Here is a 14,827-nt window from a genome sequence, read left to right on the forward strand (position 1 = left end):
ATAGTCATAATAGTCGTAAAAGTAATTAAAAACAAGAGAGTATATTATTGTAGGGTTACCCTACTATCAAATACCCGTTACTCAGCTACTGGAAGTGCGAAGTAGAAATTTCAGCATTGCCATTTTTCTGGCGGCTCGTGGACTTTCGAGTGGGCGAGGCAAAAGGATTTTTGGCAAATCTACATAAATTTACAAGACTTAAAAAAATGAACAAATATCAAAACTTTTTTTAAAGGCTCAGTCTTAACTTCTTAGCTTAAATAGTTCCTGAGATCGAGGCGAACAGACGGACATGGCCAGATCTACTCGGCTATACATACTCTTTAACAAATGTACAAATACAATAATAGAAAGGAAAAGTGGTTAATCATATAGTTTTATAATTCCGCACACATCACATTATTAATTTAAATATATAACATTGGTTTTAATTTGATTAAAATTGTACTACTGCAAGGGTATATAAGATTCGGCTTGCCAAAACCATCTTCCTCTCTTGTTTCGGGTGAGTTTGGGTCATTGAGTGTACATAGTTCCCTGCAAGTTAATATCGTTCATAAATATAAATTTTATAAGCTTTATATCTTACCCCAATTAGCTTATTGACTAAGGATTATTACGCTACAATGCATGCTAGTCCTGATCCCTTTGGTGCTATACTTATCAAATTGGTTTCAATTAAATGTACAAATAAATTAAGCTATTGGCGATGTAAGTAAGTAAATATGCTTTATTAAAGTTGCAAGGCCGACCATAAATTCTATGCTTCTTCTTTTCTATTATAAAAACTAGAGAATCCTCGATAGTCGCTTTCATCGACAATCAGTCTCCTGTTACTCGTCAATTGGGAGTGCTAGGGAGATTTTAACTGATTGTTATTGGATTAAAATAGAAAAAATGAATAGTAAAAAAAAATGTCCATATTGTCGGCATGATCTAGCAGACTGTGTGCGTTAGAATGGTCGTGGCCAAAACGTTTTTAGCATAGCGATAGATACATATATGTATAAGTCGCAAGACAAATAATAAAATTAACTAGTTTCGTAAGAACATCAAGATAGCGGTTAATATAAGGGCTAAAGGGTTGATATTAAGCTTCCAGCGTAAGTTTTCTTCATTACACTACTTGTCTTTCCCATTTTTATCGATACATCAAAAACATTTTGGTCACGCCTACTATAACACCAAAAATCCGCCCACACTTTACAATTTTGTTTGTTTGTAAAATTTAATATTTTTCTTACCCACTGATTTGCCAAAAAAAAATCAAATGTACTTTCGTTCGCACGTCCTGGCAGAGTAATTGGTATCTGATTTTCGAGTAGATTGACTATAGCGTACTATCTTGTTTTTAATGACAGTCAGCTGTTGGTTCTAAAATTGTGTAATTTAAAAACATAACAGTGGACGTGAGAATCAATTTAAAAATGCAGGGCACGGTTGATGTGCTTACTTAAATTGTTGGTACTGGTATGCTCCCAAAACCTCACTAATAGTGGGCACATAAATAATTCTTCTGTATATAGACTATAGAAATTACGCGTTGTTGTCTAAAACAAATCGCGCCTGCGCTGTCTTATAGACTACTACAAAAACAGCGCATATGCTTTGCTGATCAAGAGCACCAAATTCTTTAGACCTGCCAGTAATAGACAAAAGCTCGTGGAGTACGCTTCGTTTTCGCAAAAGAATTAAATTCGTGTTGTGCTCGATCTATTTTACTTGAAACCTAGTTGTACGTACCAAGTGAAAAGAAAATTTTTTAAACAGACCTACTCAAATTAATGTTTAATTTATGAATATATGCTCATATTTAACGGCACCTAAAATTGTGTTACTTTTTATATAAATTCCCTACTGTACACCACTGTGTTATTTTAAGGCCGATTGCTCACCATATGTATATGTACACTATATATATACATATATATATATATATACGGCACCGAAAAATTTAAGTTTTTAAGTTTCAACTTTTTATTTGTAAAGTGAAGTGATGATAAACATGAAATAATAATTATTTAAGAATTTTTGCCTTTCCATAAGCAAACAAAAAGATATGCAAGTGTTTTATAATTTTAATATATTGTAAAAAAATTGAGTGCGTGTTATTCTACACAGATATCTTGGATGGCGTTGTGTAACACGTTGTTGTTGATAAAAATAGACTTTGAAAAAGCCCAAAACCTGTTATGAAAAATTCGAAATAGTACATGGCTCAGCAAGTGTGAATGGGTTTGTTTAAAAAACTTCTAACTTAGCTCTCTTAAAATGTTATATTTTTATTAATATAGGGCAACCACGCTTTAGATCTCCTCTTTTTCTGATTTTCCCTTATACCGTTTCATTTTGTATAAATATTCTATGTTGTATCCGGATATTTATATATAGCTACGAATCTTTCTACAAATAAAAACATATTTGTGTGAGTTTCGTATTCGAATATTCAGGTTTATTTCTCAGCCGGTGACTGCGAACGGCTAAAAATAAGCATGCAATACATGAATTTTCGTTTATTCAGTAAAATGTTTTCCATTAACAATATCTATGCTGAATGAGAGATAGGCGATCGAATTTCCGAATTCCAAAACTTTGTGGGTCGTGTGCAACTCAAAATACATAAATACGTGTGAACCGTTCAGGTTTATTGTGATTCGGTTTAGTTTACAGTTACATTGTTAGGTAACTTAAAAAAGCCGACCATAAACTATTTAAATTTAATATATGGCGACAAACGTTAGCAAAATGTCTTTTTGTTTTTAAATAAAACTTGATATATATATATATATATGATATATATCATATATGATATGATATATATATATATATGTATGCCATAAGCATAGCTGGAAACGAACACAAGAAAAGCAATCTACCGATTAAGTCATTGGGCCCACTAAAAGCTAGCTGAAAATCTAAAGGGATTGCACGCCAAGACTTAAAAAAAAACGGAAATGATCCGCATATAATGAGCGGCGACAGTGTAAAAGTACAAATGTAATAAATCTATAAAGAGCTAAGGCGGCCATTGGGGAGTAAAATTCAAAGAAATATTTTATCTTTCCAAAAAATGCACATTAAATTACAATTCATTTGATAAAAACCTATACTCCGTTTAAAAGATATTTCCAAGAATAAGACTTTTCGAAATAAAACTGGTTTCTGTTTGTCTATATGTCCCAAAACGTTATTTTAGTGTCCTAAAAATATATTTGTTTGTTTTAAACAGTTATAGAGTCACAGCCGTTGAAGACGAAGCTTAATGAAAACCCTCAGCATGGGGGTGGCTGAAGATTTCGCTCCCAGCTTTGTTAAAAAGCCACAACTGCATCAAGAAGATGATGGCAATCGATTGATATTTGAGTGCCAGTTATTGTCATCCCCGAAACCGGAAATTGAATGGTTTCGAAGTGACAATAAAGTAGTAGAAGATGCTCGAACCAAATTCAAAATTCAACCCGTTGGAGAGAATAAATATACGGTTGTATTGGAGCTTGACGATGTAGTTGAAACGGATGCCGGACTTTATAAAGTCAAAGCTAAAAACAAGTCGGGCGAAGTCTCTGCGTCTATTAATTTAAATTTCACACGTAAGTCGACCAGTTTAAAAAAAAAAATACATACCCTTGCAAATGAATTAGTGTTTTATAGGAAAAAATGTATACATAGTGAAGAATTCATTTACGCTCTATAAAGAAACGTTTGGCTTACATAGAGTTTTTTTTACATGGGATATATTAATTTCAGCAAGAAGCTAAATATATGATGCTCCAATCCAGCCCGTTTCGACAAATGTATATGCTTCCTGCGATAGAAGGCAGACTTTTGGGATAATTTCATACAGAGCTTTAAATCTGATAGAATAATTTTTGTTGTAACAAATAAACAGACAAAAAGACAGACGGACATGGCTATATCGCCTTGGTTGTTAACATTGGTAAAAACTATATACATATGGTTGCTAATGTCTCATTCACTTTGTTGCGAACTTCTGACTGAAATCAATATACCTCCTCCAAAGAGTAATTCTTCCGTTTATTGAATTTTTTTTAATGTGCAATTACTGCAAGGGTATAAGAACTTCGGCTTGTCGAACAAAGCTTTCTATTTTATAATTTTGATGGTTAATGAATTAAATAAAAAAACAGAGATTAAAGGATATTTTCTTTAAAAAAATAATAATCATTATTTTTACGTCTACGAGAATATTAAAATAATTACAAAATTTTACTCTACCGTTGTAAAAAATTCTCTAGCTGCTGACGAACCAAAAGAAAAGTAAGCCATTTTTATTGCTCCACTGCTTTATTTTTAAGAAAACATGAACCTTAACAATGCTTTTTTTAATTGATCTTCTATTATATAATAAATGCCCAAAATAACGATATTTGGTTAGATAACGCTTAAATTATTCTTTGCATTTTGAGCAGAACTGCATGATAATATCGGCATTATATATTTAGAATTGCTATTATTTTTCTTTAAAAAGTACTTTCTTTACTAATGGGGGTTTTGAATTCAATACAGATGGTAAGTTTTCATTTCTGGAAAAGGAAGGGTAAGTAAAACGATATAAATAATTATGGTATTTAATGTGATTAGTAAAATACATATAGTTCAGATTAAAACTAAATAAATGTCAATAAAAGAGTGGGACTTCTAATGTTTATTAAGTGCATATTCGGGAAACAAGGTTAGTGTAAAGTGAAAGTTTGATAATCTTTTTAGAAATTTAACGGCAATATAATAATATTGTTATACAAAACAAGAGAGAACGCTATAGTCGAGTTCCCCGACTATCTGATACCCGTTACTCAGCTATTCGAAGATGCGAAGCAGAGTCTTCAGCACATACAGTTTTTGGCGGTTTTGTGGGCGTTAGAGTGGGCGTGGCAAAAAGTTTTTTGGCAAATCGATAGAAATTTACAAGACTAATACAAAAATGAAAAAATATCAAAACATTTTTCAAAAGTGTGGACGTGGCAGTTTTGGGCGGTTTGTGGGCGTTAGAGTGGGCGTGGCAACATGAATCGACAAACTTGCGCTGCGTCTATGCCTCTGGAGTCTGTATGCTTAATCTCAACTTTCTAGCTTTTGTAGTTCCTGAGATCTCGACGTTCATACGGACGGACAGACGGACATGGCCAAATCGACTCGGCTACTGATCCTGATCAAGAATATATATACTTTATATGGTCGGAAACGCTTCCTTCTGCCTGTTACATACTTTTCAACGAATCTAGTATACCCTTTTACTCTACGAGTAACGGGTATAATAATCAGATTTGTACAAAAAACCGAGAGCAAATGATATACTCGAATGTTGATCGGTAAAAATTGGGGGAAAAATAATAAATTAAAAAATTTTTCGAAAGTTGTTGCCAATTGTGGGCATTACAGTGATCGTAGCAAAATGAATAAACAAACCTGCACTGCGTCTATGTCTCTGGAATCCGCATGCCTAATCTCAGTTTTCTAGTTTTCATAGTTCCAGAGACCGAGGCGTTTATACGGACAGACAGACAGACGAACATGGCCAGTTCGATACAGCTTTTAACCCTGATATACTATATATAGTCGAAAACGCTTGTTTCTGCCTGTTACATACTTTTAAAGAATCTAGTAACGAACAAGATAGAACGCTATAGTCGGGTTCCCCGACTATCTGATACCCGTAACTCAGCTGGTGAAAGTGCGAAGAGAAATTCCAACACTGACCGTTTTTGGGCGTTAGAGTGGGCGTGGCAAAAAAATTGTTGGTACATAGAGTTAAATTTACAAGACGAACGAAAATGTGGAAAAATTTCACAACATTTTTCAAAAGTATGGGCGTGGCAGTATTGGGCGGTTTGTGGGCGTTAGGGTGGGCGTGGCAAAAAGTTTTTCTGCAGATCGATAGAAATTTACAATACTAATCAGAAAATGAAAAAATATCAAAACATTTTTCAAAAGTGTAAACGACGGACATGTATGGTAAAACTTTTATTAAAGTAATGGTGTAATTGTTACCAATTTTAAAACATTTTTTATTTTTTTTATTTAACTTTTAATTTTATTTCTGGTTACACAGCTAATAACACCGTATACATATATTAAAATTTTTAACCTTTTGCTTGTCTTCTTACGATATGTTTAATGTAATAAGCTAATCTGATAAAAAAAAGTCGCTACATGATATATGCGTACGTTGCAGACAAATCGACGGATTCGCGCCGACATTCGCGAAAAAACCTGCCATACGACAGGAAGAAGATGGAAAACGATTATTATTCGAGTGTCGCGTTAACGCTGATCCAATACCCACCATTATTTGGTTCCATGATGGAGCTGCTGTTAAAGAATCATCACGCCATAAGGTATATATAATTAAATATAAAAATATACAAATGAACGCTCCACATATTAATGCTTTAGTTTTGGTTAGAGATAAAATGAAAAACTAGAGCATTTTTTTGATATCTTGTTAATCAAGCAAAACAGCATTCATGCATTAAACAGCCACAATGACATGACATGATTAAGCTTCACTTTCTAAACCGAGATTTCGAAGTTTAAACGGACGTATAGACGGAAATGGTCGACTAGACTGATCAATCTTAATCAAAACAAGAGAGAACGCTATAGTCGAGTTCCCCGACTATCTGATACCCGTTACTCAGCTAGTGGAAGTGCGAAGGAGAAATTTCAGCACTGACAGTTGTTGGCGGTTTGTGGGCGTTAGAGTGGGCGTGGCAAAAAGTTTTTTGGCAAATCAATAGAAATTTTCAAGACTAATTAATAAATGAAAAAATATCGAAACATTCTTCAAAAGTGTGGACGTGGCAGTTTTGGGCGGTTTGTGGGCGTTAGAGTGGGCGTCGCAACATGAATAGACAAACTTGCGCTGCGTCTATGCCTCTGGAGTCTGTATGCTTAATCTCAACTTTCTAGCTTTTGTAGTTCCTGAGATCTCGACGTTCATACGGACGGACAGACGGACATGGCCAAATCGATTCGGCTATTGATCCTGATCAAGAATATATATACTTTATATGGTCGGAAACGCTTCCTTCTGCCTGTTACATACTTTTCAACGAATCTAGTATACCCTTTTACTCTACGAGTAACGGGTATAACAAGAGAGAACGCTATAGTCGAGTTCCCCGACTATCTGATACCCGTTACTCAGCTAGTGGAAGTGCAAAGGAGAGTCTTCAGCACTGACAGTTTTTGGCGGTTTGTGGGCGTTAGAGTGGGCGTGGCAAAAAGTTTTTTAGCAAATCGATAGAAATTTAGAAGACTAATACAAAAATGAAAAAATATCAAAACATTTTTCAAAAGTGTGGGCGTGGCAGCTTTATGCTGTTTGTGGGCGTTAGAGTGAGCGTGGCAACATGAATCGACAAACTTGCGCTGCGTCTATGTCTCTGGAGTCTGTATGCTTAGTCTCAACTTTCTACCTTTTGTAGTTCCTGAGATCTCGACGTTCATACGGACGGACAGACAGACGGACAGACGGACGGACAGACGGACATGGCCAGACCGACTCGGCTATTGATCCTGATCAAGAATATATATACTTTATATGGTCGGAAACGCTTCCTTCTGCCTGTTACATACTTTTCAACGAATCTAGTATACCCTTTTACTCTACGAGTAACGGGTATAAATATATAAACTTTATAAGGTTGAAAACTCTTCCTGTTGCATAGTTTCAATTAATCTAGTATGCACTCTTACTTTACGGATAGAAAAAGTTAGATCAGTTTTAAAATGAATACAAAAAAAAAATTTTGAGGAGTCTATAGATATTCTTCAAAATTAAATATATATATATATATATATATATATATATATATATATATATATATATATATATATATATATATATATATATCTATCTATCTATATATATATATATAAGCTTCGTCTCGTCGAAATTATCTTTTTTTGTTAACCGGGACTTCGTGTAGAATAAACAAAACTTTTAACTGTATTGGCATTTTTACAGCTTACTGTGGACAAAGACGTTCATTCATATTTTGCAACACTTGAAATACTAAATGTAACAGTTGAGGATGCTGGAAAATACAAAGTGAATGCAAAGAACGAATTGGGCGAGAGCAACGCTACAATAAGCCTAAATTTCGACAGTAAGTCCTAATAAAGCGCATGATATGAATATTAATTTTGCATTTCATTTTTATTAACAATCAATATTAAAATTTATTGTTTTGCAAGAAGCCGCAGAAATAACTTAATCATGTTTAATCAACTATGCTTAAAATGTAAAACACTTTGAGATCAATTTATGGGGTATCTTTATGATAATCTGTATTTTATTTTTTACGTTTTTAACTGAAATACAAGTATGTATCGGTAGATTGTTTAAGTTATTAAGTGGAAATCACAACACAGATTTGGTAATTAGAACCTGTTATTGATAAATTTAAATAGGCATAGTAAAGGTAATTTAACATTTTTAACGTACAGACCTTGTTATTGGAACAGACTGTGTCATTTTCAAATTGCGCTATATGGATATTTCAACTCTATATAGGCGACGAAGCCCCCGTGCCGGAAAGCGCAGAAGGCATTAAGCCAACTTTTACTGAACGACCGGTAATTCGACAAAGCGAAGAAGGTGGAAATGTAACGTTCGAGTGTAGATGCGTTGGAGATCCCACGCCAACGGTCACATGGTACGAAAATAACTTTATCGATATATGTATATATATATTCACCATATGAAAATTCTCAATGATAACTAAAGTTAATTAAAAAAAAACAAATCAAACAGAGAGACTTAAATATATTTGGATATATTGATAGCAAAAAAGCAGCATGACACCTTGTTGTAAATCAAGAAATAAACGGATTCGACTAAATCTTAATTTACTTCACTTCACGTTTCTACAAATACTTTTCTTCATGTGCACAAAGGTCTCATGGCGAGACTGTACTAAACGAATCCAATCGCTACAAAATGTCTTTGACTATGGATCAAAAACTTTATCACATTGCGTGTCTTGAGATTAGCAGTGTGGTCTCTTCTGACCAGGGTGAATATCGCGCGCAAGCGAAAAACAAGCACGGTTCTGGAGTCGCAACCATTAATCTTAATTTCGAAAGTGGCTCGAAAAAGTAAGGCAGCAAACACGCATTTAAAGATAATAAACAATATCGAAAGTTATACCTCTTCCACCTCAATACAGAATTCCGGATGGAAAATCGCCGCGATTTCCAAAAAAACCAACGATCCGCCAAGAAGAAGACTTACTCATCATGGAATGCGTCTTGGAAGCGCATCCGATTCCGGATATAGTCTGGTATTGCTCAGATAAGGAAATCTTAAATAACCAAAGAACGAAAATGACTCGCAAGGCAATAACTAAAGACAGCTACATTCTGACTCTGGAAATCCAAAATCCCACCAAAGAAGATGGCGGAAACTATCGCTGTAACGCAATAAATATGTATGGCGAAAGTAATGCAAACATTGCGCTAAACTTTCAAGGTACTATATTTTTTCATTTTTTATGTAGTGATTTATATAATTGTATTATATAAATTAAACCTGAAGGCAGATTCTGTTTTTATCAAAGGGGAGTTTGAGAAGGGCAATCTAGGACGGTGCACTCTTATTGATGGGTCCACAAAGACTTCTATGTAGGCTTGAAACTTCTTTGAATAGTGTAAAACCATTAATTGAATCAACCCTTATTAATTATATATCTTCCAATTTGGTATAACATACTTGTTTAATTAAGCGTTTATTATAAAACCTTTAAATGTCGATCATTTTATTCGGGTACACTGTGATTTAAGATATGGGATATAAATTGGTTAATTTAATATAATATATATATTAATATACATATATAATTAATATACATATTATTTTGCTGTGCACTTGTTTCAATATTTATAAGAAAATGATCTAGTACTCAATTGGCTCTTCTGATTCCAAATGTTTCTTTAAAGTTCAAAAGATTACTCTAACAAATATCAGCTACATATGTATACCTCGGTATAGCCTTTGCGAGTTAATTATTTGAAAAAAATATTCACCAAACTTGATCCTATGCTTTCAAGTGAATTCATCGGAATTCTAGTCTTCAAATAGCTTTTCGTATATAGTCTCTTGCTTTACGCTTAAATTTTACAGCAACAATTTCATGAGTAGACCTTTCCTTAATAGTAAGCATATGTATACCTCGGTATAGCCTTTGCGAGTTAATTATTTGAAAAAAATATTCACCAAACTTGATCCTATGCTTTCAAGTGAATTCATCGGAATTCTAGTCTTCAAATAGCTATTCGTATATAGTCTCTTGCTTTACGCTTTAATTTTACAGCAACAATTTCATGAGTAGACCTTTCCTTAATAGTAAGCATGCAATTATTCCGTCACCTATATGTCTGCTCGATATAAAAAAACTTTTTGAAATCAAAAAGTTAGTATCTGCACTTTTATTGCTTTCACTGCATATTACTTATTTTTTCTGTTTTTTGTCATTAAGGTGCGAGCGATGCCAACGGGTTTGCGCCATCTTTTATTGAAAAACCGAAAATCATCCCTAATGAGTCAGGCACATTGATCACCATGAAGTGCAAGTGCAAGGCCAAGCCTGAACCTACAGTAACATGGTACAGGGGTCAGGACATGGTGGAGAAGAGTAAGAAAATAAAAATTAACACAACAGTTATTGCAGAAGACACGTATGAGCTGACGCTGGAAATTAAGGTTAAGTTCATTGGGCATAGTATAACAGCAAAAGATAATTAAATTTATCTATCACTTTTAGGATCCTGGAGCAACCGATGGTGGGACCTACAGATGTAATGTGAAAAACGAATACGGCGAATCAAATGCAAATCTTAACCTTAACATTGAAGCGGAGCCAGAGCCCGAAGGAGAGGGACCAACTTTCATAGAAAAGCCGCGTATTGTTTCTGAGAACAACGGAAAATTGGTTATAATGGAGTGCAAGGTCAGGGCAGATCCGAAACCAGATGTCATTTGGTTTCGCAACGGAGAAGTCATCAAGGAAAGCAAAAAAATTATGACGCTTATTGAACAGCGTGGCGATCAATACTACATTAAGCTGGAGCTATTAGATCCGCAACTAGAGGACTCCGGCCTTTACAAGTGTAACATTAAGAACACGCTGGGGGAGCTTAATGCAAACCTTACCCTGAATATAGAGAGTGCGTATATGTCTAGCCAAAACAAACACGATCTTATGCAAGTGATAATAATTTATATGTTTTTAAATACCTCTTTTCTCCACCAGTCGTTCCTGTTATTAAGGATAAACCCAAAATTATTAAGATTATAAAAAAACGTACTGTAGTCATCGAGTGCACTGTAGCATCGAAGTTCGAGCCCAAGTGCACGTGGTACAAGGAAGCCAACACTGTAAAAGAGAGCAAGCGACACGTTTATCTGGTAGAGCAAACAAAGGATGGCGAGTTCGCCGTAAAACTGGAAATCAACGATGTTGAAGAGAGTGACAAGGGCGCCTACAAGCTGGTGGCCAGTAACGAAAAAGGAGAGGCAGTTTCCCAAATTGTCAACCTCGTTGACATCCCCGAGGAAGAGCGAAAGCCCTGCAAGCCGGAAATCTCGAGAAAGCTCGTTGATCAGAAGGTCGCTGAGTCGAAGACCTTTGAGCTTTTAGTCAGCCTGTCCCAGTCAGACCGCAAGTGCAAGGTTGAGTGGTATAAGGGAAGCACCGTTATACGTGAAACCAAGGACATAACCACCACGTTCGACGGGACAACAGCACGACTAACTTTTAGCTCAGCAAGGACAGAGCACACATCAAACTATAAAGTAATTGTGACCAATGAAGCCGGCAAGGACGAATCATCGTGCAAAATAACGGTGGAAAAAGGTACCAAGAAGAAAGAAGAGAGACCGAAAGAAAAGGAAAAGACCAAGACTGAAAAAGAAGAGGAGCAAAAGGTAAATGAAAAACAAAAATTAGTAATATCAGAAAGTGTAGACAACCCACAGCAAAAGTTAGAGTCTGTAGCAGCACAGAAAAGACAGATTAATGAAGACCAGACATTAATGCGAAGCAGATTTCCGTTGACCAAGAAATGGAAAAACAAAGCACCCTAAGTGTCACAATTAGCGATAAATCATTAGGCCCAGAGGTTCATGAGGAATTTTCGCAGAATATGACCCGTTCAACTTTAATTTTAAAGATATTGGTTAGTATGTGGCACGCAATTAGCAAATCAAAATGATGGTTTAAATCGGCAATGAAAAATTGTCAAAGTATTATTTTACTAATGCTGTAACATTTTTTTATATTGATCAGTCTTACAAGAACCAACGTTCAATTGATCGCATTATATTATTACGTGCAGTTCAATATTTTTTAAAATTTTTGATTTAATTTATCAATACAAGTCATTTTTTACCATACAGCCTCGAGTAACTACATATCAATTACCGAAACTTAAAAGGAGAAATGCAACGAATACTTCCCTGGATATTTCACAGTCAAATTCATCTAAGGACTTATTTGGTGTTACATTAAAGCCTATTGGTCAATTTCATTGTGAAGAGGTTTGCACTTAAATAAATTTCAACGGTTAGAAGATTAATTTTATTGTATAACTTTCCATTGAATTTCTCCAACAAGTCTTTTCGCTAAACTTTTCTACTTGGACGACACTTTTATATTTTTAAGCTCTGCAGTTTTTTTTAATACATTTCTAGTCGTTTTAGAGTTTAATACAAAATGTTTACGAATAGTCGTTGAGTCTTTTAATAATTCTATTCTTCTATGTTATAATCCGTTTTCTTATCTTCTTAATATCTACAAAACTTTCGTTTTTGTTAATAACAATACACATCAATACACTGCAAAACAAAACACTCATCACATAAAGGAGATCGAAGAAGATGAAAATCAATCCGGTCAACCTATTACACAAACGGATGAGCGAATTAATAAAGAGCAGATAAATAAGGGCGACCCAAAAGAACAACTCACCAGAAAGGATGAAATCTTGGATAATAAAAACTTGCCGGAAGTAAAAGAAAGTTCAATTAAACTGCAAGGTAGTGGGGACTATGAAGTTCCAGAGCCTAAGAAAGCTAAATCTGACGCAAAGCCTGACCTCTCAAACCAAAAGAACTCAGGCAAAAAGGACAATCTAGATCAACCAGATTCTAAGACTAATAAAAACATATCTACTTCAGAACCCACCAAAACCAAGAATTTAGACTCCGGAGAGGTAAAATTGAAAGGCCTTTTAGCTAAGCTGCCGCCAAACATCCGCTTATATTTTTGCCAACAAACTAGCCTCATAATTAAACTAGCACTCTAAAATCCACAGCATGTTCCGAGGGTGGTCCACTTTTAAAATCGTATACTCTGTTTTTTGGTGCATGTATGATATCCTTTATATCCTGAATTTCACTTGGAAATTGTATTTGCTATATTTTATGGCCTAAATTAGCGATTTAGAGTACAATATATTGTACATCTTTAGAAATCTGGAACACCCTTATATTCTTACTGATTTAATTTGTAATATTTTATGTGTACAAAATAGAATTAAAAAACACATATTTGAACATATTTTTAAACTGTATTCACAGCAACAAGCAACGGATCAAATTGACCTCAAAAAAGTTGATCGAAAGGTAAGAAAACCATTTAAGAGATGTACATACATATTAAAAAAAGACAAAATAATAATGTCGTAAATTATATTGTATAAGTACATTTACACAATACACAACACATTACAGATCAAACGAAAATTACCATTCAGGACTACCATTACTGTCTTGACTCCTTTGGTTTCTCATTCATCGTTAGCCCTTTTGAGCAAATGGATATTTATATCTTATATATGTATTCCTCAAAGCTTGTATGAACGTTTTTTTATTTGAAGTTTATAGTTGTGTATTTTTTGTTGTTGGGCTAGGCAAGTATTGTGTCTGTCAAAGAGGAGGTCTCGTCTGATGTGCGCCGCAAATCAACAATTAAGGCTAAAGAGGAAGTCATTATCGATGATAAGAAGATATCATCAAGAAGGTCATCTTTGGCTGTAAGTCATATCATGTCATTTATTGTTCCGTGTACCATTAACCGTGCAATATATCAATTTTGTACTTAACCAAAAGGTCGAGGAATCTAATACAGAATCCCGAAGGTCATCTATCATAGACAAAAAACCATTCGAGGTGAGTAGTCAGAAAATATATATATTAAATATATATGTATACTATTTAACAAGTGTTATGGAGGAGAGGTATACTCAAAAATTGCGAACCGGAACTTGATATTATATTATATATATATATTGATATTATAATAAGTGTTTTGGGGTCATTATATATTAACTCCCCTAAAATCCCAATACATACACCTATAAGAAACAATTTCCCCTGTAGCAGGTTGATAGTAAAACAATTGACGCTAACAAAAATCCACAACCATTAAAAGAAGAGATTCCCAAGCTAAAACCTGCTGAAAAACGACGAACTTCAAAGGTAAGAGGCTTAAACGAGAACCAGCTTAATCTTTCTATTTCGTTTTGTTATGTGTTATATTATGTGAGAATAATTAAAAATTGTTTTATCTTTAACAAATTCTTGAAACTAATATTTACTTTTCTATACACGGGCATTTCCATTTAAAAATAAACCTATAGCGGAAATGCTAATTGAAAAACAAGAGAAAAATAAAAACATTTTCCAAAAGTGTGAACGTAAGAGTGGGCGTGGAAACACAAGTAAACAAACTTGCACTAAGACTTCGTCTTTGGAACCTGCATAGCCAATCTGTCCGTCCTTATAAACGTGTTGATCTAGGAA

General features: G+C 34.4%; 1 protein-coding gene and 1 long non-coding RNA gene across 28 annotated transcripts in view; one reads left to right on the forward strand and one right to left on the reverse strand.

Annotated features, from left to right (window-relative positions):
- Positions 1-380: 380 nt before the first annotated feature.
- On the reverse strand, positions 381-1,484 carry LOC122622840. The gene is made up of 3 exons (XR_006326340.1): positions 1,454-1,484; positions 1,245-1,374; positions 381-537 (listed from the first exon to the last, which is right to left on the reverse strand). It is a non-coding gene; the product is annotated as an uncharacterized LOC122622840 (long non-coding RNA).
- Positions 1,485-1,626: 142 nt separating this feature from the next.
- Positions 1,627-14,827, forward strand: part of LOC122622914 (twitchin) — a 52,370-nt gene continuing 39,169 nt past the window's right edge. For 16 of the 27 annotated variants that reach the window (XM_043801626.1, XM_043801631.1, XM_043801652.1 and 13 more), the window contains exons 1-16: positions 1,627-1,735; positions 3,230-3,590; positions 4,257-4,278; positions 6,194-6,356; positions 7,991-8,132; positions 8,540-8,681; positions 8,923-9,123; positions 9,195-9,496; positions 10,503-10,726; positions 10,788-11,190; positions 11,277-11,950; positions 12,889-13,236; positions 13,604-13,648; positions 13,936-14,058; positions 14,135-14,194; positions 14,405-14,503. In XM_043801626.1, coding sequence (XP_043657561.1) covers positions 3,263-3,590; positions 4,257-4,278; positions 6,194-6,356; positions 7,991-8,132; positions 8,540-8,681; positions 8,923-9,123; positions 9,195-9,496; positions 10,503-10,726; positions 10,788-11,190; positions 11,277-11,950; positions 12,889-13,236; positions 13,604-13,648; positions 13,936-14,058; positions 14,135-14,194; positions 14,405-14,503 — 3,276 coding nt within the window. In that variant the 5' untranslated portion in view covers positions 1,627-1,735; positions 3,230-3,262. Of the gene's footprint in view, positions 1,736-3,229; positions 3,591-4,256; positions 4,279-6,193; positions 6,357-7,990; positions 8,133-8,539; positions 8,682-8,922; positions 9,124-9,194; positions 9,497-10,502; positions 10,727-10,787; positions 11,191-11,276; positions 11,951-12,421; positions 12,563-12,888; positions 13,237-13,603; positions 13,649-13,935; positions 14,059-14,134; positions 14,195-14,404; positions 14,504-14,827 lie in introns of all 27 variants that reach the window. The other 11 variants (XM_043801645.1, XM_043801646.1, XM_043801651.1 and 8 more) reach the window with 9 other exon arrangements.

The sequence above is a fragment of the Drosophila teissieri genome, chromosome 4, assembly GCF_016746235.2.
Source record: "Drosophila teissieri strain GT53w chromosome 4, Prin_Dtei_1.1, whole genome shotgun sequence".
In the NCBI taxonomy this organism is placed as follows: domain Eukaryota; kingdom Metazoa; phylum Arthropoda; class Insecta; order Diptera; family Drosophilidae; genus Drosophila; species Drosophila teissieri.